Source organism: Odontomachus brunneus, unplaced genomic scaffold (assembly GCF_010583005.1).
Source record: "Odontomachus brunneus isolate Ranch 3 - 2012 unplaced genomic scaffold, Obru_v1 Obru_scaffold_152, whole genome shotgun sequence".
Classification (NCBI taxonomy): Eukaryota; Metazoa; Arthropoda; class Insecta; order Hymenoptera; family Formicidae; genus Odontomachus; species Odontomachus brunneus.
In genome coordinates, this window is record NW_022639602.1 from 739,865 (window position 1) to 765,620 (window position 25,756).

The following is a 25,756-nucleotide window of genomic DNA, read 5'->3' on the forward strand; positions in this document are numbered from 1 at the left end:
TATATATATATATATATATATATATATATATATATATATATATATATATATATATATATATATATATATCGAATCAAAAGATATCTTTCTTTGTATATCATATTCCTTTTTTGTCTCTAAGGTCTCGGCGGCTAATCGAACCGCGAGAACCCTACGTTGTGCCTTTTGAACAACAGCAATCTCGAGCTCGAGCCAACTTCGGTTTCGCGATATCGCGCACTGTTTGCTAAAAGGAACGATGAATCGATCGACACACACCGAGGGTCAGAGCCCGAAAACGCGTCGCGCCTCGTCGTCAAAGCTGCTTTGTTCTCCGACGCAAGAGGAGGGAGAGAGAAAGAGAGAGAGAGAGAGAAAGAGAGAGAGAAAGAGAGAGAGAAAGAGAGAGAGCGCGCGCGAAAATGTGCTACTTCCTCCGCTCTCTGCTTTTTCAGCGCCGATATGTATTTTTAACACGCCGCGCGCGCGGATCAATAAGCGCAAAATTTAGACGGGTTTACGCACGGACTTCGCGCGGAATCGCGTAACCCGCTGATTCGCGTCGACTTTACCATCTCGCGTCTGTTAAAGTCGCGCGCGTCTCGACGATCGCGTCGACTCCCGGCGTTTCACTGTGACGGAAGGAATGCGCCGCGGCCGTTCGTTTCGAATTAAGATCGACCGTCTCTTTCTCGCTTTCTTCAGGAGAGAAAGAGAGAAAGGGAGAACGAGAAAGATCTGATGTTCTCCAGCTGCGCGGGAGTCCACGTGACTCTCCCGTCGTCGTCGTCGTCGTCTCGAGCGTCTCGGGACGGAATCCCGACTCGCTCGGACTACGACTGTCTTTCTCTGCATCCGCAAGCACCTTGCACTCCTTCCGTCATGCAAACGTCACCGCAGTCGTCGTCGTCGCGATTCCGCCACGAAGCGACCGATCATATATTTTCGCCTTCGCGCAACCTACACGCAAATCACCAAGCAACTCGAACGTGTGTTAAAACGATTTGTACACGGAGTTTATTATAACGCGTGACGACGATGACGACATTACTAACTCTGCTAATGGCCATGTTTGTAAGATACGTTATACATACATGCATACACACATACACACATATATATATATATTATATATACATATATATATACACACATATAAATATATATATATACAATAAGGCGGATGTTGTACGTGCGGGATGAGGCAAACACAAAGAGCGCCCGTCTTTCTTCCTCTGACATTTTATTAGTCGCTCGAGCAAAATTGCTATTCTAAGAATAAATACAGAGACGCAGCGCTTTAATGACACGTGTCCTGGATGGAGCCAGTCAGTCTCACTCGTGATCTTGATCCTACCTTTGTGCGGAAGCGTTTCTTCACACGAGAGACAATGCAATTCTCTTGCTCTTCGCGTAACAGCGCGGAGACTTACTCGTTACAAAATTGCATACGCATACGCGTCAATCATGTATCGTCGTGCTTGTCGACTTATCTCGCCCGCGCGCGAGATCCAGAGACAGGATTAGCTTACACGCCGAACGACAAATCGAGCCGGTAAATCGTCTCGATCGAGAATTGTTTCTGTCTGACATATGTCTCCGGGAGGGGCTCTCATGCAAGTTTCGGGCGACGCGACTCTCGCACGTGTGCACGGATGAGCAACTGTCGAAACGAAAATCCGATGATCCTCGCGAAGAAGCCTCGTCTTGCCGACGACTTGCGCTCGGCAACGATTGAAAGTAAAAAACAAACAAACGAACAAATGAAAAAAAAAAAGAACACGGCGCTGCGGTTATACGTCCGTTCTGTAGAATCTGCATTTTTCTTCGAGCGTAGTTATCCTTCCCCCTGTGAAATGTCGGTCGGAAGACAGTGTCACGACGCGCAGTCTTGGTATCCGGCACGTACACGATCGTAACATTCCGTCGTCGAATTAAGAGCGTTATCGCAGTCACGCGGCGGTGAGCTTAAGTAGGCGGCGAGATTACAAGAAAAAAAAAAAATAAACAAAAGAGACGTGTGTGCGCGCGTGTGTGTGTTAATGCGGATCGCGCGATCGTTATTTTTCTACGTCTACATCCCGCGATTCGGAGGGTCGGCAGGGCGGAGGAAAGGGACGTGGAGAGAAAGAGATAAACGAGTGAGAGAGTGTGACAGAGAGAAAGAGAGAGAGAGAGAGAGAGAGAACAGGACGTGCGCGGGTCGAGAGGGACAATAACAACGACGACGACGAGGAAGCTGTTATAGTCGGCTCTTTCAGAGGCGGTGACAGGAAGTCAATGCGCGTGGGAGGGTGACGATAATGACGACGACGACGATGATGATGATGATGACGGCGACAACGACGACGACGACCTCTGAAATTCGGGCGGAACGGAGAGGGAGGGAGAACGCATTCTCGCTGGTCGAGAACGCAAGCGATGAGTCTGGTTAACTCAGCTCGGCGGCAAGAGCTAAAAAGAAGAAGAACGACGAGGACGACTGGCGACGGACGTGATAACGAGAACAATGACTGTGTTCAGCGGACGTATCGAGGCTAGTTCAAGGCAAAGTTCGAGGTGATTGAACGCCTGGTTGGCTAACAAACGGGCAACACGCGGAGGAATTCACGCGACGCGATGACAACCGTAAAAGCGCAAACAACATCGGCTAAAGAGAAAGCAAAGAGAAAGCAAAGGGAAAGAGAGAGAAAGAAAGCGCGCATTTTCGATTTGAATTCCTGGGCTGCATTCCCAAACATGCTTTTTGAGAGCAATATCTTACTGATAATCTATGATTCACGTTACTTATATCAAAATGCTGGATTTCCAGCAAAATTGTTCTCAAAAAGGACGTCTTCGAATGCAAGCTGAAACGTTTTCCTTGAGGAAAATTCTATTGAAAATCCGCAATATATGGAACGTGAATTCTAAATTATCAGTAAAATTGTCCTCAAAAGGATTGTTTCGGAATGCAAACTTGAAACGCAATCCCAAATTAGAGAGACACGTGACGTCTGTCTCTGAAATTTTTCCCCTTCGCCGGTGACGTGCGCGTGCAAAAACGTCTCGTTTCATACGGGACTCGCGTTGCTTTCGCTCCCTGCGCGTCGTCTCGGATGCCGGTGCGAGAAAGTATTTTTTATATCGCACACCCTCGTAAAAATAGCTCCTCGACGGCTGTACATATGCACGCGGCTGCACAGCAGCTCGTTCGTTCGTTCGTTCGTTCGTTCGTTCGTTCGTTTACTCGATCATTCGGGGAGAAGGTCATCGTTCTCCGTTCGCGTTCTTCGTTGGTGGCGTCAATGTCGTTCGGCACCCTCGCCCCGGCGTTGTCCCTCGGGCTGCCGCGTCCCGAAAGCGCGACTGACGTTTATGACGAAGATGACAAAGACGCGGCGCGGCGCGGAAGGAGTCGAAGACGACCTGGGATATATAATCGTCGATCGTTCTTATATATCGAAATACACACCACGTATTATCCGATGGTCCGTCCGGCTCACTGTACCTCCCGTACCTCCGAGACCCCCTCCCCTCCCCGCTCCACCCCATACTACTTAAGCGTTTGGCCTTCTCTCTCCCGTGTTGTAACGCGTGCAGATATAATTCGGTAATAATCAAATCAGCTTCCTGTACGCGCGCGATCAATAATGTACACATACACATATATTTTCGATACTCACGCTCGTCGGACGATCAACAAGGCGAGTCGAGCGCGCAATCGCTCGCGGGGGGGCGACGAAAAGCGACGGGGGCGGCGGGAATTGCGAGCCGTCGCGTACGAATTTGCATCCCCGGCGTCGTCATTTTTCGCATTTCTACCCAACTCTACGCGCATCTCTCGTGTCGAGACGATTGCAATCGGTGCAACGTCGGAAGCGTGTCGCGCGTGCAAGAGTCGTCCGCGAGCGAAGAACACGCGGAGCTTCGCTCGCTCGCTGGCTGTTTCTTAATTGGCCGAGGCGCTTATGTAACACCGCTCATGTCTCGGGATGTGAATCTGTACGCCGAGACGGGCCTTAAACGAGACGGACAGTCGCGGGGCCGCCCGGTCGGTCGGCCCCCGGAAACGCCTCCTTGACGACTTGCACCGCGAGTGCATCGTTCTTCCCGCGGGGGCGAGCACACAGAGTGACGCGCCGCTAAAGGCGAGCTTCGCGCGAGATCATCTCGAGAGAGTGAGTCATCTGAAGTGGGGGATGGAGAGAAAGAGAGGAAAAAAAAATGAATCATATCGCCACATTCGACGGGACGGGACGGGCAGAGCGATTCTCTATTTTTGCGCACTTTGCTTGACCATCTGCGTTGAATTCATCACGGCACGCGAGAAGGGATGATGATAACGATGACGATGATGATTCACGTTCCACGGCTTTTTCTGGAACATCAGGAAATTTTCGTGGCACGAGTAATTCGCATAATTACCCAGATAGATTTTCATGATTGTCACGCATGAAGATGATTATGAGACAATTGACGATGGAAACTTTGCGATTCTTTTAATTACTTTCGTGACGTAATTACCATATTAAATTAATTATTTTGAATTGATTATTTTGGATTTATTTTGCAGACAAGCGAAGTATGCTATACTGAATTAACCATTAAATTAACATTGTATAATTATTAATTAATAATTGTAAATTTTTTATTGTATCACACTAACCAACTAGCTGGCCATACTAGCTGTTTGTTGAGTTTGCAATTTTTTGAACAGTTTATCTCCTAAACGACTGCGAGAAACTAATATTGAGATTTATATTCATGATATATTCGTTCTAAGTTTCAAATTGATGTATCATTCATTGGAATACTCAAAATATTTGGAAAAGTAACGTGAAATGTCTCTATGCGCGCTTGGTCGCAGTCTTTATGTAACGCCTGTCTATCTGGGTAGCTTGCAATTAGGCTGTGACGACGTGGTCGTGTGAGATCGAGCAGCGGAGGTTCCGAACGCGTCTCAATGAATTCTCGGGGAAGACGCGTCTGGGATCGCGTCTCAGAATACTCGGTAGTTAGAGCGGGAAATCGCAGACGTTCGCTTCGGTGTTCGCTCATTTTCGAGATGATCTCCGTGTGTGTGACACCGAGTGTCCGTCTCGGGGCGAAGTCCCGACGATGCGTCGACTCGTCGCCGGATGGGAATGTTTCGGCGCCCCATTCGCGCTCAACCACGACTTCCCTCAGCAATTGGATCGCGACATGTTCATCGGCGCCGATTAACATTCCGTCCGTCCCGAGGCGTTACGCGTCGTCTCGCGAGGATTGTCCGAGGAGCACTTGGTGAAATCGCGGGAGGGAACTGTTTTTCTCACACACGGGAACGGGATACGCGTTCATACGCGGTCGACATGTTGCAACGATGAGGGTGGTTACGAGGAGGAGGACGACGACGACGACGACGACGACGACGACGACTAGGACAATGACGAGGACAATGTCGCGAAGGGGGAGGGGGATGGAAGAGTGTGCGTGGTGTGCTTCGTTGATTTTCATTAGTTTTTTCCGAAATGTACATTAAAATTATCAGCTTTTTGCGCGACGACGGCTGTAAGATATATAACAAGAAAAAAAAAATAATAGGGCTTTCCTTCGTTAAGCGAGGTAAGACGAGATTTAACGTACTTTCTCTGAGGACGATACTGCCGTTATGCATTATATAAAAAGAAAACTAAGTTAAATAATCGTAAATGCACGAAAATTTTCTTAAACGGATAGCAACCAAAAAAAAAAAGGCTTTGTAGTGTCTCGATACTTTCGAATCATTAATCCTACGTCGTCAGATAATAAATAATGATATTAACGAAATAAAAAAAAAATGAAGATAAATATGAAACAAAAATCCTAGAGCTGGGCTAAAGCATTGTAAAGTGTCAAGCTACCGGAGCCTGTCGGCCAGTAAAAATGAACAAGCAACTGCCATGGAATGAAGCTAGGTAGACAACATGTTAAAAATCCAATTTTAATGAACTAGCAGCGAAACATTAAAAAAAAAATAATAATAAAACGTGCGAAGGATCGTCCATTAAAACAAAAAAAATTCTGCGTACGTACGTGCGTGTGTGTGTGCGTGCGTGCGTGTGCGCGTGCGTGTGTGTGAGAGAGAGAGTGTGGTGTGTGTATGTATGTGTGTGTGTGCGTGAGCTCGCGCGCGCTCGCGCGTGTTCGTGCGGACACGCGGATCGGGTGCTTGTGACACGTGCGTGTCCACACACACACGCGTGTGTGTGGGCTGTGTGTGTGTGGTGGATGCGCTCGCGCGCAGGCCGAGACACGCGAGGAAACATGAGGAAACACAGAGAGAAGCTCCTCCGTTGAATATGAGAAAAATTCATTACTACCTAACAAAACTAAAATAACAAGAGAAACTATGAGTTATTTGCACAATATTATAAATAATTACTATATATGTTTACTACGATTATTAAATTATAAAGAGCAAATAATAAGAGAATAAAAAAACTGTTGTTAAATAATTAATACAAGAAAAAATGAGAGAGACGAAGGAGATGAGGGAGAAAGAGAGGAAAAAAGTAATAACACGATTTACGCTAACGATCGATATTCGGATCAAAACAGCAAGTGACGAAGACGAGAACGACAGGAGAGGATACGATGAAGATGACGAAGAAGAAGAAAACGATGAAGAAGAGCAAAGTAAAAGGAGGAGAATACGATTCGTTTGTTATCGATTAGTTAACGATCCTTACATTACATTATTGTAATTATATAAAGTAAACGATTATTATCATAATAGTTACAATTAACAAGTTGTTACCGCTTTGTTATACATAATATAATTAATAATAAGATTAAAAAGTAAGCGAATGCATCGTTGATTCGTCCTTTACTTATGTAGATACTAAATACGATCGACTAATATTGTTTTCAATGTCTTCACCGTATCTCTTCGTTTGCTACCCGAATTTCATTTCGTTGTCGAAGATTCGGTATTGTCGGCTTACCTCGCCCGGCCACAATATACACACGTTTTACAGAGATATTTTCAATAAACGAAAAAGCTTAACACTCACGCAGTTGTACCTGTTCACTCTATCATTCCCTGCGGAGACCTTTCTTATCGCTCGCTCACTTGAGACAACGTTGTCGAGCGCCAATTTAGATAAGTCGATTATGCATTATCGCAATTAAAAGGCCCGGTGCGTCTTGCAAGTCGTGAGAAAGATTGTCGCTCTTGGAAGATGTCTCGGCCACGGGCGCCAGGTGACTTTGTCGCGTTCCTGGCTTATCAAGGCCCGAGCTCCCGTAGTGGGGACAAGATACGGTAACGCTAAGTATATCTACCTGCCCACGAGGTATCATTACAGCAGTCGACTGTGCGCACGTGGTAGGGTAGCGCGTGGGTGCCTCGCGCGAAGATCGAGCGAGCGAGAGAACGAACGAACGAAAGAAAGAAGGAAGGAACGAGCGAGCGAGCGAGCGAGCGAGAGACTCGAGAGAGGCATGGGTGGGGTTCTCGAGGACGAATCGTTTCGCTTTTCTCGCAGGAACGTCTGGTACGAGTCGCTTCGTAGTGTAGCGAGCGTGCCTCTCACGAGCGGTGGGCAACGCGCGACGTCTTCGGCTGGTAATGGCCGTGCATGCCGTTCACGCGTCGAATATCTAGTTCATGCGGCCCTGTAAAAGAGAGAGATGGACGTTTCGAGGTCACGCGGGCTTCCTCGCGGGCTCTGAGAGAGCTGCCGAATCAGTGAAACTGGAGCAGCGAGAGGCGTCGGATTCAGGCGGATTCAGCCGGACGTACGACGTTATTCCACGGAGCGACAAGCTGTCAAGACTTCGTGTCTGACGTCGCCGAGTGAGAGAGATAGAGGGGAGAGTGAGCCGAAAGACGACGAGAGTACACAAGGTGTTGGCCGCGATTGCGTCTTATCATGCTTATCGACTGGCCGCACAGCGACGACAACGACGACGGCGACGGGGACGGCAACGACGACGAGCACTGACCTCGCTGAATCGTGCCGCGCTCTCGTAGCAGCTGCTGCTGCTGCAAGCCTCATCGAAGCTCAATGATTGTGAGTCTGGTGTTCCGTGACTCATTATTTCGCAGCTTGGCAGCGGCTCGCTGCAGAGGAAGGAATCGTCTCGCGCGGATTTCGACATCATTGCCACGCACGCGCGCGCGCGGCAGAGGTTAGTACACAGCGAAGTACTTGCGTATTTATAAGTCGGGACAAATGCCGAGTTACGAGTTCTATCAAGAAATTCCGATGTTTTTTTTGTTTTTCCTCAGAGCGCCAAGAGACAAAGAGAGAAAGAGAGAGAGAGAGAGAGAGTGAGAGAGAATCAGAGATTCTTGGAATATGTGAGTAAGGTGTGTACTTGCCGCATACTCGTGAACAGTTCCCTCTCTTTCTCTCTCTCTCTCTCTCTTTCTCTCTCTCTCTGTCTTTTCTCCCCACGAAAATGCCGCGGTAATTTTGGATCCGAAGAAACGTTCGACAGGATGAGTCGGTGAGATTAAAAATAGTTTGTGCGCTAAACATACCTAATTATACACTGGTATGCGAGGAGCACTGAACGCGTGGTCATTAATTTTGCAAATACATTCAGCGAATGCGTTCGTTATACATCGTGAGAACTTATGAAAGATTCAACGTTCTCGTGTGTTATCCTGCACTCTTAATGTCAAATGGTTTGTATGCTATGCCTCTTTATAATTTTCTTGGTCAGTATTACGCGTTTGCTGAAACAATGTTATCGTGGAAATCATATGCTTATGCTGCCAGGCAGCACTAAATGTCCTGAGATCATCCTGAATGTGCGTAAGACGATCTAAGACATCATCCAGATAGACTTTCACGATTATCACGACGTGAGAATCGATGACGAGAACTTTACAATTTTTCTAATGACACTTATGAAGTAAATGTATCGAATTAATCATTAAATTGACATTATATAACGATATAAAATTTTTGTTGCATTGATGCAGCAACAAATTTTATCAAAAGTTACACTAAAATATTGTCGCATTACATTTATCATGATATATTATTCGAAGCAAATTTTCATTTTATTCATTCATTTTTTTCATATTTCTTTTGTGTTTTTATCTCGTCATTTTCTCTGCGATAAATATAAGTGCAATTTTATCAGTCATAGTCACTCGGATTTCACTGAATATGTCTAAAATTGCTGTAAAGTTACGTGCACCAGTTTCAAAGGTACTCAAGACATCGCGGACGTTTCGGGGTAATTTCGGGACGTGTCATACTGCCTCGAATATTTTACTTAAGCATATTACATCGAACTTAAGCATTACTTTACACGTCATTTTGTTTACAAGTAAGTTGTAGGACAAACTACGTCATAGAATATTTTCAAGAAAAAATACTGAAATATACCTTCACCTTCCAGATATTTTTAGCATCAAAACATATCGGCGGTGTTCATGATGGAGAAAAAGGGACTGCGGAAAAAGGACATGCTGAGGATGGACGGCTTGTTGCCACCAACGCGGCGTTTACCTGTTTGCGACGCGGTATCCGGCACGTCGGCCAAGAAGAAGGACAGGAAATGGTCGATAGGCGGTATTCTGCGGCGGATATCCTCGATTAGAGACTACGATAGTTCCTCCAACGACGAAGAGATCGTCTACTGCAAGAGAACACCGAGGAAACTGACGAAACTCAACAGACAGACGAACGATGTGGTTCTGCAGTCGATAGAGAACAACCCGGAGCAGGACAACAGAGGGGTAAAAATCGAGAACAGCACTCGTCGCTCGACGGGGTCGCCGTCGCAGCTGCGTCGCGATTCGCTGCATTCTCGCAGCAGCGACGGTTCACTGGACGGCTCGGGCAAGAAGATTCGGAAGAACAAGCTGAAGGCGCGGGCCGAAGCGAAGAGAGATCACCTGCGCGCCGACAGCAGCTCCGATGAGGATTGTCGGCGATCCAACGGGTCGCTCAACCGATTCCACGCCGCCGACGGCGCGTACAACGGTCAACGGAGCAACGTGTGCAACAGGAAGACGCGAGCCGCCCGCACGGAGCGCTACATCAAGCGACTGTCAAGAGACGACGGCAACGGCGACACCTCGAATGAACCGCCCAATAAAAGATGTTCCTCGGAACACACGGCGGAGGATGAGCAGCAGCAGCAACAACGTGTCGTTTACGCGGATATGAACGGATCCTGCCGACCGCCCGTGCACCCGCGTCGTGCGATCAGCGTGGCTTCCCCTCAAAACTCCCCGAACACTCGCGCACTACCCCCTCAGAGATCCTCTGTGGAGAGCCTGCGGATCAACGCGGACTGTGTGGGCCTACCCGATCCTGAAATCGTTTCCTTTAACGACTGCAGGAGGTATTCCAGCGGACAATATGTCACGGACATGAATCAGAATAACACTTACGCCAAGATCTCACGAAACATCAGCACGGAGGCGTATGTGGACAATCGTCAGGGCGGGAATTTCTTCACATATCCTGCGAAGAACATCGGCTATTATCCAGAGCCGTTTGAACGCGTTGCCGAGCGTCGGTTGCTCAGTCAGGACAGTCGGCCACCTGAGCCACCGCCGAGGGATCCTCGTTACCGCGCGCTCAGTCACGGCTACAACTCTTATCCGACCAACAGACACCAGAACGCGTCGAGCTGCTATGAGCGAAGATACGGTGAGGCAGCGAACGCCGCGAACGAACTGTCGAGGCCGGATTGGCGGCACTTTCGGTCGTACGGATCAAACAACGAGATCGCCCGACAGTGCGACACAGTCCAGCTGAAATATTCGGCGACATCGACTCCCAAGATGGAGATTTGCAATTCGCTGGAGTATATGAACAACAAGTACAACTCCAGCCGCCACTGCACGAACAACGAGCTCTACAAGGAGACTGAACTAACGAGATGCCGGCGCAGAAACATTCGTAACGAACAGCTGAGTCGCAACGACGCGAATTCCAGCGCGTATATCCCTCAGGGTCAATCAGCGAAAATTTGCGAGTCGAGTAAAAAGGAGACTGTTCCGTCGTATGTGACCGCCATGTGGACCGATCGGTTGTCCAGGAGGTCTCCTTGTGAACATGTCACTGCGACGTGCGATGCTGATAGAAACGATATCGAGAAGAGTCACGGGGAAGGCAACAGTGAAACGACGCTGGCCGAGGAAGCTTCAGAGAGACGCAGGAGTTCGAGGAATCTGGAGGAAGCTCTGTGCGAACTGGAAGCGATCTACAACAGTCTGCGCCTCGGCGACGAGGATCTCCTGGACCGCGCGGAACGTCGAAGTATGGAGGAGTTCAGTCTAAGGCAAGGCAGAAGCGAGCTGGACGCGATGGCTGCCACGAACAGCCCGGACTCGCCGGACAGAACGAAGGACGACATGGCATACCGACGAATGCACCCCAAGGAGAGACCCACGTCACTGTCGGATATCGCCGGACAGTCCACCTTGTCCAACATCAGCTATCTCGTCGCCTCGCCCGTTCTTTCGCGCAGAGAGGAGGACTTGAAACGCGTGTCGTCGGTCTACTCGGTGGGCCGTCGCGACGAGCCGGACGTGACCCGCGACGACATGGTCTTCCGCAGTATAAACCGTGCGAACAACACCCCCAAGGTGATCGACCCGCAGCCGCCGTTCGGTATCCCGCTCGGGCCGGTGACCGCGGCGACAGAGAGCGATTACCTGCACACGACGCCGACGAAACCGGAACAGCCGCGCTCGCCGTACATACCGCAGTGCGAGCCCGACGTAGTCACGGATGACTTGGCTTACAGGGCGCTCAGGAAGGACGCGGGCGCGGCGCGGAACGGCGCGGAGAGCGTGAGGAAAAAACGCGCCGTTAGATCGCTGTCGGCCAATCTGTATGGCTTAATCAATCACGACCGGATCCACCTGCGACGTGAGCCTAGTCTCGACGCTATCAAGGACGAAATCCAGGACGCTGCTAGGAACTCGGTCGCTACGTCGGAGCGAACGCCTTATCTCAGACGCGTGGTGAGTGACGGCGAGCTGTCTGACAATGACAGGCGAAAAGAACCGGCCAGAGGAGGCGGCACTGATATCAACGGTAATCATCCAACCGTGGGCGCGTACCGGAAGAAGCTATCGCGTGTCTATATATCGCCGGAAACGAGCACGACAACGACGACGACAACGACACGAGAAAGTCCTAAGAAGGAGCCGAGTATCGCAGAGATATCCGACGCCATGCTAACATCGAAGGCCGCCTTAGGCGACGAGTTTTGGCACGAGTACCTGCGCCCGGATTCCAACGCCTCTAATGCCAATAGCAGTCACAGCACTGAAGCGGACTTCAGCGCGTACAGCCGTCTCTGCCAAGATCTAGTTAACCTAATCAAAGGCGACGAGCCGGAGCCGGCGGGCCAAACCATCGTCGCCGTTGCGCCAGCCGACAATAAGCCGGACGAGGACACCAAGCACGAGACCGACGAACTCTCTACAGGTAGCAGTGCGCGTTCTTTAGACAATCATTGCTCAGAACACTGCCAGCGTGCCGTGCATATTGATGGCAAGCACAATGCAGGCGAGAACGTAGAGAGCCCAGCAGCGTTCTCGACGAATTCCACAGAGCCCGAGTCGGAGACGACAACGACTAGCAACCTTGATTTCTACCTGCGTGTAGCGGATGAGAATGTGAAGCTGATTGCGGCGGCTTTCGGCAGTGTAGCCGACCACCTGCGCGACAGTCGACTCTCTGCCCGCAAGAACTCGTCGACGTCACGCGACGTTTCCGAAATCGAGAACCAAAGCGGCAGCACGCGCAGTTCCACCTTGTACAGCCCGGACGACGCGTACGACGACCGGCTTCGGCCTACCGTTGTCGTCTCTCCGAGACCCGAAGAGACCCGCGCAATTTCGAAGCGCGATTCTTGGACCAGCAACGAAGGGGACCAAGCTGTGAACTCTGACTACTTCGAACAAGACGTTTGCACTGCCGACGTGGAGCTGGATCTGTCTAGAGCCGTGCGCGACCTGCAACTAGCCGCGGCCAGCCTGTACGAGCACGAACGAGAGATCGAGGATCTAGGAGTAGCGCGCGATAAGAAAATTGATGTTCACGACACACAGGCGACCATTGTCTCCAACACAAACAAACGTGAGGACAGTCCCATTCGCAAGATCAACCTCATCGCTGACGCTCTGAGGAAAGAGCAAGAACATCAAGAGGAGGAGGAGGAGGAGGAAAAGGAGGCGCGTATTCGCGAGGCAACACCCGTGACTACCATCAGCACGGATGAGAACGAAGATAAAAATCTTCTTCGTAAGATCATCGCCGACGACCTGAGGCAGGAGCGGGAACGCGATCAGGAAGAGGTGACGGTGCTGCCGAGTGGAATCGCGGAAATGCGACGCGACGCGCGCGAGGAGAGCTGCGAAGGTGAGCCCACAGTGTGCGAGCTTGATCGTAAATCGTCCCGCTGTATCGAGGACGCGCGGTCTTGTGTCACTAACATCATAACCTGCGCCACGGTAACGACGTACTCCATGCTCCTGCTCGCTTGTCTCCTTGCATTGCTTATAGCGATCGTAGCGGCGTTCTGATGGCCGATCTTGCGGCTTCTTAGCGCGCGGCGTTAGTAGATACCGCAATGTTTGTGTCGTTGTGCTGTTGCGTGTATTGTGTGAGAGCATCTCTCAGTGACAGAGATGCACACCCAACCCGTTCACCGTCATTCATTGTCACGAATTGTCCGACGCGCCCTACGTGTGTCGTGTGTTCATGTGCAAATATTACTAATGTCGCAGGTCTCCACAGGCGGTCGCTCGCTCAGACTGACGATCGCACTGAAATGCTCGTTCGAACTGCTGACGGTCGGCGAGAGTGATAGTGCGAGAGACAAGGCGAAAGAAGGATAATAAGAAAGAAGTGAAAAAAAAACAAAAAGAGTGAGAAAGAGAGGAATAGTACAGTTTCCGCTGTGAGGCGTATCGACATTGTTGTTGTTGTTGTTGCCACCCTTGTTTTTTTTACTGTTGTTGGTTTTAATAAAGTTTAAATGTTAATCGTGCCAGTAGAAGAAATCTTACTGCGCGCACACGTGCCTCCCGCTGCGGAGCGAGCCATTCCAGATCAAGCTATCCGATCCTACATACACTGAGAGAAAAGATATTTGAAAATCCTCTCTTATTTGTGGCGTGTAGAGTTTATTCCTGCGAAAAACTTCACCCACAAACAAGTTCTCAAGTATCTTCTTCTCAAGATAGTCGATTCTCAATTATCGTTTTTTCGTTGTTTCACGCATGACTAGGAATGGGACCAAGTACATAATGTATCATCGTGTCAATATAATCTGCGATATGTTTGGATCCGCTGTGACCTCGAAACATAACAGCGTTGAAACTTTGAGAAATATATTTACGCGAATATTTTGAAACGTAACAATTATGTTTGTTATGTTTGTAAGCAAGAGCACGTGAGATATCGCTGACTCGAATATACTTCGAAAAGTATATCAATTATATATTTGGTATATATCGGTATCAATTGGTATGTACTGGATTCTGTATTATATATTTGATTGTAGTAGTTCTTCTATGTAAAGTGAATTCATGATGTTCAAGTTTAAGAAAATATCGTTGTATTTCAACGAAGTAATATTTAACTTTTAAAGTGCCTGAAATTCTCTCATGTTGAACTTGATCCCATCCCTATACATGATACCTCAAGTATCGGATAGACAAGTTGCGGTATAAGAAAATTGTAATTTTCAAATAAAGTCAAGCCTTATCATTTTCTCTTTCGATAGAAAGCACTTTGGACTTCTCCTGACTCTACCTATAAGATTTAGTATTCATTGTACAAGCATTTCATTTCACTAAGTTATTCACTTCTTTTTCTGAAGCAATAAAACAGATAATATTTTTCATGAAGTTTGAATGTGTTATCCTTCATGTTACCATTTGTCACAGAAACGTCAGTATCAGTTATAATGCACACGTAAATAATTTTAATTTTCTTCAAATAGCGTAAATGAATAATGATAGAATTTTCGATTAACATTTAATCTTCCCTGTGAAATGTGCAACAGCATCTCCCATATTTTATAAATTATTTTTATTTCGATTCTTAGCTCCAAGTAATGCATTCTTTCTTTCTCTCTCTCAATTCTTAGAGAAACTAGTTTTACCACATTTGATTTAAATTCGCGAATAAAACGCACACGGAGAGAATATTATAGTTTCTTTTCAATTTTACTATGTTTTTAGTAATATAAACCAGAAATATACTGATATAAAGTGCTGGGAAAATAGCAGATTTTGTTAAAAACATAGCAAGTGTTTTAATAGCACATTCCAGGTTCTGAAATATAAGCAGCGCATATGAAGTAAAAGGATTGTGAATTACTACAGAATATCGATCTATTTCTGAGTTACAAAATCCTATAATAATTTTTACTATAAAATTCCCTCCATGTACAACTCGACAAATGAAAGTTGCACTACAATCTCTGTATTTACTCAATTAAATTCAAACTTACCCACTTGTCGTTCGGCAGATCGGAAGCTCTCAGAACACATCTCGCTCTGTATTTCTCATCTGTTCCGCAATAGAATATCCATTTAACGACGTCTTGTTGATAAAAACGCGTGAGATTGATTTTCGGCACTCCCGACGACATTTTGCGCGCGAAACTCATTTTCGGCACTCCCGACGACATTTTGTATGCAAGACTTATTTACGACACTCCCGATGATACTTCGCGCGCGAAATTTTTTCTCGACGAATTAACAGCCATTTTAAGTTCAAACTGTTATAACAACGAATGTGCAGTGCTTTGTTCCTCATTCCCGACGAACCGCGAGATATTCGGCGGTTGTTTGGCGACATCTTGCCGCGACAATGCGCGAAACTTACTTGCTTCAATATCACCGGCGGTAATTCACTCGCTTTCGACGAGTCGAATTCGCGGGAAATACTGGACAGCTTGCGGGATCCGCACCATAGCGTCGCTGTCTGTTCCCTTACTGACGCCGACAATTGCGATTCTCGAAGCATCAAATGTGACTAACTTTGCTCGGTATTCCGATAATTCGTCTCGCGAAGTACTTACTTTCGGCGACTTTCCCACGACATTTTGCCACGAGCGAAACCTATTTCCCCATGACGATGATTCGCGAGACTCCTTCGGAAAGTCGAAAACGCGAAAGGACAGAAGCTCACACTCTAAACGACCGCAGTAACGGTTATGCGACACTTCACCCATTGCTGTCGATGACCGTTCCGCGAAGTGATTATTTTCCATGATTGTCTACCGATATTTCGTCAAGATAAGCGCACGGATTTTATCTTCGATGATGACTCGTGTCCGAGAGTCTTTCACCGGGCCGAAAACGATGAATAGCAACTTGGGCCTATATTTTGAATCCTCTTTTATCGATAAAAGTGCTTTAAATGTAGCTTCTCAGGTGACTTTAAGTCTCTTTTAAAGGCTCATTTATCGTTAAAAGAGAACTTAGAATACGGACTTTAGTCTTTACACAGCCATAACAGTCGTACGATACCTGTGACAAACCGTCCCACAGAATGTTCATCTTCGGCTACCATTTACCGACGTCTTGCCACGACGACGAGCAAAATTTATTTCCAGCACCCCTGATGACGATTCGTGCGCGGAACTCACCCTGGACGAGCCGAAATCGCAGTAGACACGAACCGGCTTTCGAACGTGGACGAACGTCACCGAAACCGAGTCAAGCACACAGGCTAGACAACTCTCGGCGCTTGACGCGCTCTAATCGCAACGACCGACCAATCACAACACTCCATTTGACTACTAAACACTGCGCTATCTGAAACGTGTGAAATGCACTAGATCGTCGCAGACCGGTATTCATAGTCAGATCTTATATTTAAGATCATCTTAAGTACTGTTTTAAGATATCATAAATCAATCATAGGCCGATATTCATAGTCGAATCTTATTTCAAGACCTTCTTAAGTAATGTCTTAAAATGCGAATACGGCTCTATGATTGGTTCATGACATTTAAATATAAGTTCGGACTATGAATACCGGCCACAGAGCCGTATTCGCATCTTAAGACATTACTTAAGACGGTCTTGAAATAAGATTCGACTATGAATATCGGCTTTATAACGTTTTCAAGTGGATGATTTTTGATCGATCTAGGGTTGATCAAGTTCGAATTATGTGATTAGCTAGTATTGTGGCGTTATTGATCCTGGATCGACTAATTTTTCCATTTGCGAAAACGATATCAATATCTATAAATCATGTCTGCTTTTATCAACTTTAGTTAATTTAATCGGCTAGTTATTCCAACAGAATTGACCAATCGCATCTGTCAATTCTGACTAATGAGAAATGTGATTGATCAATTTCGTTGAAATAAAATAAATTTTAGGGATTACGACTTCAGACAGCAAAGAGAAACGTTTTTGGCCGAAAATTACATTACAGTTTTGAACTTAGAGGAAACAGCCAATGGTTTTCTACACTTAAGCCAGCGGCACACGATGCTTGTTTTCGTGCTGGTTTGCTTGCTGGATGGAAATACTCTGTTCTGATTGGTGCATTTCTAAAGCTGGATGGAAATGTACCAATCAAAACAAAGTATTTCCATCCAGCAAACAATCCAGCACGAAAACAAGCATCATGTGCCGCTGGCTTAAGTGTAGAAAGCCATTGGCTGTTTCCTCTAAGCTGGCTTTAGTCCCAATCTACAATAGATGTAGTAAGCTTTAAACCTTAAGAAATTGACCAATCACAGTGGAATTATAAAGGAATAATTAATTGTGATTAGTTAATTTCTTACGGCTTAAAGCTTACTACACCTAGTGTAGATCGTGTGATGGACTTATTGTAAACCTGCATCGTATTCGCAATGCGAATTTAAACGCTAACTACACCTTTCTGATTCTCAAGCGAAGACAACTTCATATAGGTTGTTTGTATGAAGCTGGGTATACACAGAGTGGGTGAACAATGAATTGGTTTATGGGAGAAAATTTGTGCGCAAGGTGGACGCGAATATATTCCACATTTGCAACTCGTTCGTTATTCCGTTTGTTTAATGTACCTAGCTGAAGAAAACGGAACTTGACGGAATGAAAAGAGCGCAATCAGCGCTCACATATTACGCGACGAGAACACGGCCGGGATTAACCTCTAAAGTAACATCTCGTCGGTAAGAGAACGAGCGCGAATGGTAACCGACGGACGGCGGTCGGTAAAGTAGCATCTCTATTTTACAGTACAATAGTATGACAGTATGATTCAGATATAAGACCGCGAGAGTGCGGGACGTGATGCTACGGCGAAAGTTTGTTTACGTCGAGCTCGGCGGTTGCGTTTTCGCGACGTGGAGCGACTATCAGTCGACGCCGGACAGTATCGACACGGGCAGATAATACGCATCGTAAACACGTGCCCGACGAGATTGCCTGTGTGAATCAGCGCGGGGCATCGATCGTCGCGGATGCATCGGCGTCGGAGCGAAGTTCGTCGCGAAGTTCGCGCGTTACTTATCGATCGCGGGCGACTGTGACGTCACCGAGGATCACGCCACATCCCCGCCCTTTGCGCCTCGGCGTCTCATTGGTTCGCGTGCAGGCCGGCCTGTCTATATCGAGACGTGCGAGAGCGCGTCGCGGCTCCGCGTACCGGCTATTCCGTCGAGCTGCCGCGCTCGTGGAGTACACCGGTGTCTCGAGCATGCGATGCGGCGAATAAGCCCGCTTTAGAGCATACTTTCGAGCTGACACGCTTTGCAGTGAGCGTCGTGCGTTAAACAGACAACAAGGTACGTAGCAAAGCGTAGTCGCGTCGGCGGATCTATTCGGTTTGGCGTGTGCGTGCGCGCGTAGAAGCTTCGTATTTCACGCGTGGATCTTGCTTGGTAAAGATTTGCGCTTTATCAAGACGAGCTGACTAACTCGCGGTGTGACTCTGCTGTGCCGTTTATGTGCATTGACAATGTAATGATGAGTGTGCAATGGAACGCGCGATAAGCGTCGCGCGAAGTTCCAAATGACTTTAAGCTCATGAGGTAAGAAAAGACTGATAAGCCCCGATAAGGATCCCCTTTTGCACGTCGGATATATTTTTGTTAGCGCACGCCACGTAACGCCGAGTGATATTTTTGTACGGTGTGTAGCGTACACGTTGAATTATTCGTGGACAGATTCATAGTGGTTAACGGCGAGGCCTGTGCCTCTTATCCGCATGCAAACTCGGTTACCAGACGGTGGCAACACATTTTTCCGAGTGAAGTAGCAGCACAATTTTGGTTGTCACAATTGAAAGACACTGCTGACACGTTCGCGCTGTGTAATCAGTTAATAAAATTTATCCCTTCAAAGTCCACAAGTTCATAATTTAAACTACGGGAAGATAACGATATTTGAATGTTGTATTAATCCAATTTATTTCTATACTCTGTCACTTCGACTCCTGTCCGATAACTGATTACAACGCGACGTATCAGTAGTGTCTCTTGATTTATAACAACCAGGAATACTGCAAACTCACTCAGAAAAATGTGTGGCCATTTAATTACTGAGTGTGTATGTTTGCGCGTAAAAAGCATAGTGGGCACAGTTATAAAGCCTGATCTGCAATATGCTCTTTGCATTCTGTTTCTTGTCTTTTTCTGGCTTTTTAAAGCTTAAGGTTTTAGTCAGAAAAAGATAAACAGAAAGAAGCAGGAAGCAAAGAGCATATCGTAGATCAGGGCTAAGATGCGTACTCTTGCGTCAACAGTGACACGTACAAACATTCCTCGGCCGCTTAAATATAGTCCCCGGGACGATTTTGAGTTCTGTTCCGCGATGCGCCCGCGTACGCGCAATATTTTCGGAGCATGCCTGTGGCCCACCGCTTAACGTCCGTGCAACTTTGTGCGCCGTACCGACGCAATCGTATTGCGAGTCGCAAAGTGTAATGGTGTAATTGGCGAAAGAAAATTGAGTCGCTTGTATTTACCGCTGACTGATATCAACGCATTAGGGTCGAGGTAGCAGAAACTTATATTTCTGAATCAACAATTATACCGCCCCTCTCCTCCCCTGCATAACATTGAGAAACGTCGCGTGATGCGTGCACGTCATTCTATGAATATCCAGTCCAAAGATGCAAAATGTTGGGAATTAAAGCAGCTCGCTCGATACTGCGGTCCGCGAATAGAATTTTGAGAAATATCTCCTGCGTAACTTTAAATTGAATTCATCGAGCTTATTAAATTCGAACGCGTTCCCTTTTGGATCCGATATATCTTGCAAAATGCAGGCGAAAATTGACCACAGTTATGCAAAAAGAATGGGTCCAACTCGCATGAAGTATGTTTTGAAAAAAATGAAGATGAAAATTTGAAACTTGATTTAAGAAGTATAGATAGTACTGGATATTCTCCTCGCAATCGTTCAAGAAGATAAGTGTAATTTTTTTTCTTTTTGGAGATATAAGTTTAATCCTTAAAAATGGATAAAAAGATAACATTCTTGCATAACTATGGCCAATTGCCATTGGTAATTTAACGAGTGATACATGCGCGATGTTTTTCCACGTTTTATGTAATACGTGCGGGATTGTCGAATGCTCTCGATTCAGTGCTTCAATTCTCGGGAGTATGTAAAGAATGTTTCTCATAAATATCTATACAACGAAACGGCGAATTGTACTCGTTTGTAATTTATTGAACGATATTTCACTTGATGAATTTTAAGCGAGATCTACCAGCCCAAGTAGAACAACGTTATCTTAAAGTATTCCATTTTACTATATACAATTAGGTCAGGATAACTTTATTTTCGGTAAAAAAGTTAAGTTTCTGTTTACTGAAAAGGTTATCTAATGTTCGCCCGAAAGATAACTTTTAATATCCAAAAAGATATCATTTAGATACAAAGTATCATGTATCAAGTTGGTACATGGATACAAATTAAATATATATTAAAGGATAACTGTAAGATGCGTAAATGAATTAGCTATTAACCAACTGTAAACTGTTATTTAATCGATGTCATATTAATGGAGACGAATTATTGACATCGACTTGTTATCTTATAGATACGTTCCAACAGTTAATTTCAAGAACGTTAACCAATAGGCAATCTGTTCCACTTGGGAGTATTCGTATTTGTCGCATTCTTTGAAATGTTAGGTCAACGTTTGACAGGTACAGAGAGGCACGAGGGTGACGCAGATGCGGGGAGGTGGAGGATTCGGGATGCGAGGTAGCAATTTTCGTTAAAGTCCACGAGAACAAGTCCGCGCATCGCCGTCGATTCCGCGATCGCGCAGACGGATCCTTTTCCTTCAGCCTGAAAGAAGCGCGGCTAAGAATTTTTTACATGCGGAAAAGGAGGGCGTTGTTAGATATAGTTCGGAAACTCGAGCGAGTCTGACGTCGCGCGCGCGTCGACAGAGGGGTCTCTCGCGGCGGCGAATCGATCCCTCGCGCCAGTTCAGGCGGCAAGATGGCCTCGGCGGTGTGGTCGGCGCTCCGTATGCCGCGCTGGCGTTAATTCGCGAGAGTCGTAGCGAGTCGCGTCACGCCGCGTGGACTGCGCGATCCGAAGCCGTGGCGCGAGTGTCTGCCGGTCGAGAGGAGCGACTCAGAGATGAAGACACCGTGGTGCGGCTCGGTCGGCTGCTGGTAGTACAAAGCTTGTGTAAATCGCTGTCGTTTGCGCGTGCAGGAAGCCGAGGGTCTCCGCGTCAGTCAGTCTGTCTGTCCGTCTCGTTTGAAATACGTGCTGTGGGAATCCAACGAGAGGAGTCGAAACGCTGCGCGTGAGGCCGCCAAGAGGACATCTCGAGCCACGTCGAGTCACCAGGTAAGCGAGACACGCTCAGCGTGCCGCTCTCGTGCACACGAGAGATACCGGACCGAATCGTAAACTCAAATCTCGTGTTACGTATTCCTCCGGCGATTTCCGTGTCCGTTAGGCTCCTCGCGGCATCATCGGTCGCGTAACACCGGTATCTGCGCCACGCAACCGGACTTAACCTAAATCTCGAATCGCCGGGTCGCCATGCGAGCCGAGTCGCGAGGACACTCGGGACGCCGACCCGCTCGGCCCTAATGTGTTGCTTACTATTATTAGCGTATTACTATTATTACTCCGGTGGACCGCCAATTGTTCGTCTCTAGTATCTTTCGCTATACTGATAGTACGGCGACACGCGCTGACCTCGACTTGACATGGCGAGAATGTTCTAAGCGTTTCATGCATAGAATGTCGTCCTAAGTACAGAACAAATCGAGGGACACGTCAGGATAAATTTGTCTCATGAGAATGACGTGGTACCTGCAATAAACGTATATATCTTAACAAGCTTGTTTCTCAGTATCTCAGTGTCTGTTATCTTCACGTGTTCTCTTAATGTCAATAATACAATATAATACAAATAAAAAACCGCGTGACAATGAGAGAGAGACAGAGAGAGCTGTTACGTGAACAGCTTGTATACACGCGTAGTTTTTACGTACTATACGGACACAAAGAGGCTGTAGTAGGTAGCCTCTTTGTGTCCGTACATAGCAAAAAGAGGTACGTCGCTCGATTACTTGAATGGCAATGTCACCATTGAACCTATGGACAGCAACGTCCTTTTTTCTCCTGTCGCGCGCGAAAACGGAGACGGGCGATTGCGGATATCGCGGTCGCGATGAAGTAGCACGATCAAGCAGTTACGCGTTATCGAGTTCGGCCTGCGAGCGACCTCGTTCTCCTCTCAACGTGGTGCAACGGATCCGCGCCAAACAGCTGTGTTTCGCCGGTGCTACGCGCGCGCGCGCGCGCGTCCTCCACACCTCCGATCGCGTCGCGTCGCATCGCTTTATCGACGACAAGACGGGAGCCCAGGGTCCACGCGGTGAATCCGAGATCAAAGATCAAAGGTCACCGGAAAGTGGTGGCTCACATAATCCCCGGTGCCGGCGTGATACAGATTCAGTCGATCGTCGACGGTCCCGGAGTGCGCGCGCGCGTTCCTCTCCTCGCGAATTTCTTCGCGCGTCCTACACGAGAGACTTCTCTCTCTCTCTCTTCCATAGGCCCTCTTTCCTTTCTGCGTTCACTACGGTGTTGCTGCTGCACCGCACCCGCGCGTGAGATCCGCGCCGTACACCCACATACACACACGTACACGTACGCGCGCGTACACCCACACCATTCTTGACCCTTGGATCGCGCATATAGTGATAATTTCCTCTACGCTCCGCGGTGGGAAAAGCGAGCGGCAGTCGACTGGAACCGGTGGCGATCTCGGCCGAGCAGGAAGGAGACGCGAAGCGAGAACTCCGCGCACGTTCACGTTGTGTGAAGCGAGGTAAGCGATGATCTTGCTGCGCCGTTGCTCACGCAGCAAGTCGCTTCTGGCGCGTTCACCACCTGTGCGCGTCGGGATCTTGTTGAGTTGTCGCGTGCTTCTCGCATCACCTTGCGACACCTCGCAGCGCTTCTCGCTGTGTTTCAACGCGGTAATGTGAATAACATTCGACCGAATAATGCGAGTATCTTGCATGTCAGAGTCGAGCGCAAGATGTTGCTTGCTAAAATCGACGGATAAAATTATTGGAGGTGTATATGTAATAATATACACACATTCTCTCTTAAAGTATGTATCGATAAAAGTATTCCGGATTGAGTCAATAAACGGAACATTTTCACCGATCAGTGAGTATTCGCTGACTTTCAGTGGAAACACTCCCGCTTTGCTGCTTCATCGTATATCTTACTGATGTCAATCAATGGAGAAGTATTTCACTGAAATATCGGCACATCAATACACACAATTCGTGATGCGCTATACGAGATCCAACTTTCTGCGTTTGTAATGAATCATCAGCTTCCGTGCAATTTGCATACAGTAACACTGTCTGTGTTCGTAAACTGCATCAATAATGATGATAGATGCTATTATTAACTGATCCTTTTAGCGAAATTTCACTGATTGCAGTGCTGAATCATTAGTTACAAGCGTGGTATTTCAGTGAATAATATACTGATTTAGAGTATCGGACCAAGACATTCTTGGCGTTGCACTTATATTGTCGAACACTTGACAAAATTAGCAAGTGACGTCTTACGTTCGACCCTGATAAGCCAGTTTCTCACGTTGTCTTTTCACGTATTCGTCGAATAATAAAATGTGTCGGGGGTTCCGCTCGAGCTTTGCAGTTCGCAGGCTGTAAAATAGCGCAATTAGATAACAATTTAGAAGGGAGATGGGAGTCATCTTGTAGAAAAATTCATTTGCTGTATCTATTCATATCGACTGATGATTTGTCTGATTGATTAATTGACTAATCGATCAGTTGTCTCATCAGCGTCTGGACAGAAACGCAAACTAACACTTCCTCATTGTCACACCAGACGAGACAACGTCAGCGTGCTTTCGTAACGCGGCCAACCGCTTCCCCGGGCAACTGTCCTCGGTTTTTCCGCTCTGCATCGCGCGTCAACGCGCGTTTCGCGACGATTCTGAGTCAACCCGCGGCTCGAACTTCCTGGCGGCCGCAACCCACGAGGAATTACGCGCCGCTCGGTGTCACTGCACGCTCTGAACGATCTGCCTCTACGAGAGAGACAGGACGAGGCAAGATTTAAGCCTGATCTATAATATGCTCTTTGCGTTCTGTTTCTTGTCTTTCTGCCTTTTTCTGATTTAAAGTCTAATCTGCGATGCTCTTTGCTTCCTGTTTCTTGTTTTCTGTCTTTTTTTAGTTTAAGGTTTAAGGCTTGAGTCAAGCTTAAAGCTTGATCTATAATGTGTTATTTGCTTCCTGTTACTTTTTCTTTATTTCTTTCTGACTCAAGCCTTAAACCTTAAACTAAAAAAAGACAGAAAACAAGAAACGGGAAGCAAAGAACACATTGTAGATCAGGCTTTGGGTATAGTCAGAAAGAAATAAAAAGAAAGAAGCAGGAAGCAAAGAGCATATTACAGATCAGGCTTTACCGCCGGGAGTCATGAGTTATCATCATTTGTTATCGACTCGCCGCCGAATTATCATTCACTTTTGGCTCACATAATTCACGGTCATGTACGCAGCTGGGCGATAATGTCCGGCGCGATCATCTGCTATCAATGAACTAAGTAGATTATGCGGACGAAAATGGCTATGGGCCAAAGTTCATATTTGCCGAGGCGCACTATCGAGACGCACGTCAAAACAGCGAGACCGTTATAATTAGAACGTCGCGCGAGCGCGCGAGATCGAAACGAATGCGTTAGGACGAATTCACATCTTGGCAGAAAAGCAGAAGTTAATCAAAACTTACACTGGTGATCAGATGATAGTTGACTGTTTTTCTATCACTACGAGCTCTGATTGTCTTCTGATTGACTTGTTGTTTGATTGTTGTCTAATTGACTTCCTGTTTCCTTTTACTTAATGCAGACGTGGCTCTTCATTAATAGACATGTTTTTTCTTATCTAATCGTGAGCACTGAAGTAACGAAAAATCTCATGTGTAGTAATCTCTCGCGGTACTTTTTTCTTAAACGACGGAAGTACTACAAATACACAACGTTGACAGAAATTATTGTAGTTTGTAAATACAAGTTTCGTAAATAAATTGCGTATGTCATTTGGCTGACTATTATCCTTTCCGCGACTGTTTTAATTCCCTTCAACGTGCCGTGCGTAAATGCGCCAGCGCGAACGATTGACAGGGTAATACACGTCGGCTCTTTGTTACCTTCAGCACGCACGATAACAGGTTACATACGTCTCCTTTTTCCGCAAGGTAGGTGGCGAAGAAAGAAATAAAGAGGGAAAAGGGACCGACAGACAGACAGACAGAGAGAGAGAGAGAGAGAGAGAGAGAGAG

The 25,756-nt window shown here is 46.9% G+C and overlaps 3 protein-coding genes and 1 long non-coding RNA gene across 11 annotated transcripts in view; 3 read left to right on the forward strand and 1 right to left on the reverse strand.

Annotated features, from left to right (window-relative positions):
- LOC116850683 overlaps positions 1–6,994 on the forward strand; it is an 8,623-nt gene extending 1,629 nt beyond the window's left edge. Inside the window, exon 2 of the long non-coding RNA XR_004379407.1 lies at positions 122–6,994. This is a non-coding gene — a long non-coding RNA (uncharacterized LOC116850683). The remainder of the gene's footprint in view (positions 1–121) is intronic.
- Positions 1–16,644, reverse strand: part of LOC116850682 — a 108,944-nt gene extending 92,300 nt beyond the window's left edge. For all 3 annotated transcript variants that reach the window (XM_032829273.1, XM_032829274.1, XM_032829275.1), the window contains exon 1: positions 15,433–16,644. In XM_032829273.1, coding sequence (XP_032685164.1) covers positions 15,433–15,612 — 180 coding nt within the window. In that variant the 5' untranslated portion in view covers positions 15,613–16,644. The remainder of the gene's footprint in view (positions 1–15,432) is intronic.
- Positions 7,280–14,824, forward strand: LOC116850677. Of its 3 annotated transcripts, XM_032829260.1 has the most exons (4): positions 7,280–8,115; positions 8,216–8,436; positions 9,343–13,331; positions 13,700–14,824. In XM_032829260.1, exons 3-4 carry the CDS (start codon positions 9,377–9,379, stop codon positions 13,777–13,779), a joined length of 4,035 nt encoding a protein of 1,344 aa, XP_032685151.1. In that variant the 5' UTR covers positions 7,280–8,115; positions 8,216–8,436; positions 9,343–9,376; the 3' UTR covers positions 13,780–14,824. The 3 variants fall into 3 exon arrangements, with proteins under 3 accessions (XP_032685151.1, XP_032685150.1, XP_032685152.1); XM_032829259.1 differs by lacking the exon at positions 8,216–8,436; XM_032829261.1 differs by lacking the exons at positions 7,280–8,115; positions 8,216–8,436 and adding an exon at positions 8,444–8,617.
- A 1,898-nt stretch (positions 16,645–18,542) lies between the features above and the next one.
- LOC116850678 (long-chain-fatty-acid--CoA ligase 3) overlaps positions 18,543–25,756 on the forward strand; it is a 34,139-nt gene continuing 26,925 nt past the window's right edge. Inside the window, exons 1-2 of one of the 4 annotated variants that reach the window (XM_032829262.1) lie at positions 18,543–18,717; positions 21,614–21,751. The gene's annotated coding sequence lies outside the window, so the exon portion shown is untranslated. Of the gene's footprint in view, positions 18,718–21,613; positions 21,752–22,854; positions 23,250–25,756 lie in introns of those variants that run through there. The other 3 variants (XM_032829263.1, XM_032829265.1, XM_032829264.1) reach the window with 3 other exon arrangements.

What these genes read in the sequence shown, in the direction of transcription:
- LOC116850677 (XM_032829260.1), top strand. Translation starts at nt 9,377, where the DNA reads ATGATGGAGAAAAAGGGACTGCGGAAAAAGGACATGCTGAGGATGGAC. An exon ending in GCGCGAGGAGAGCTGCGAAG is followed by an intron (nt 13,332 to 13,699) that starts GTGAGCCCACAG and finishes CTAATGTCGCAG; the next exon opens with GTCTCCACAGGCGGTCGCTC.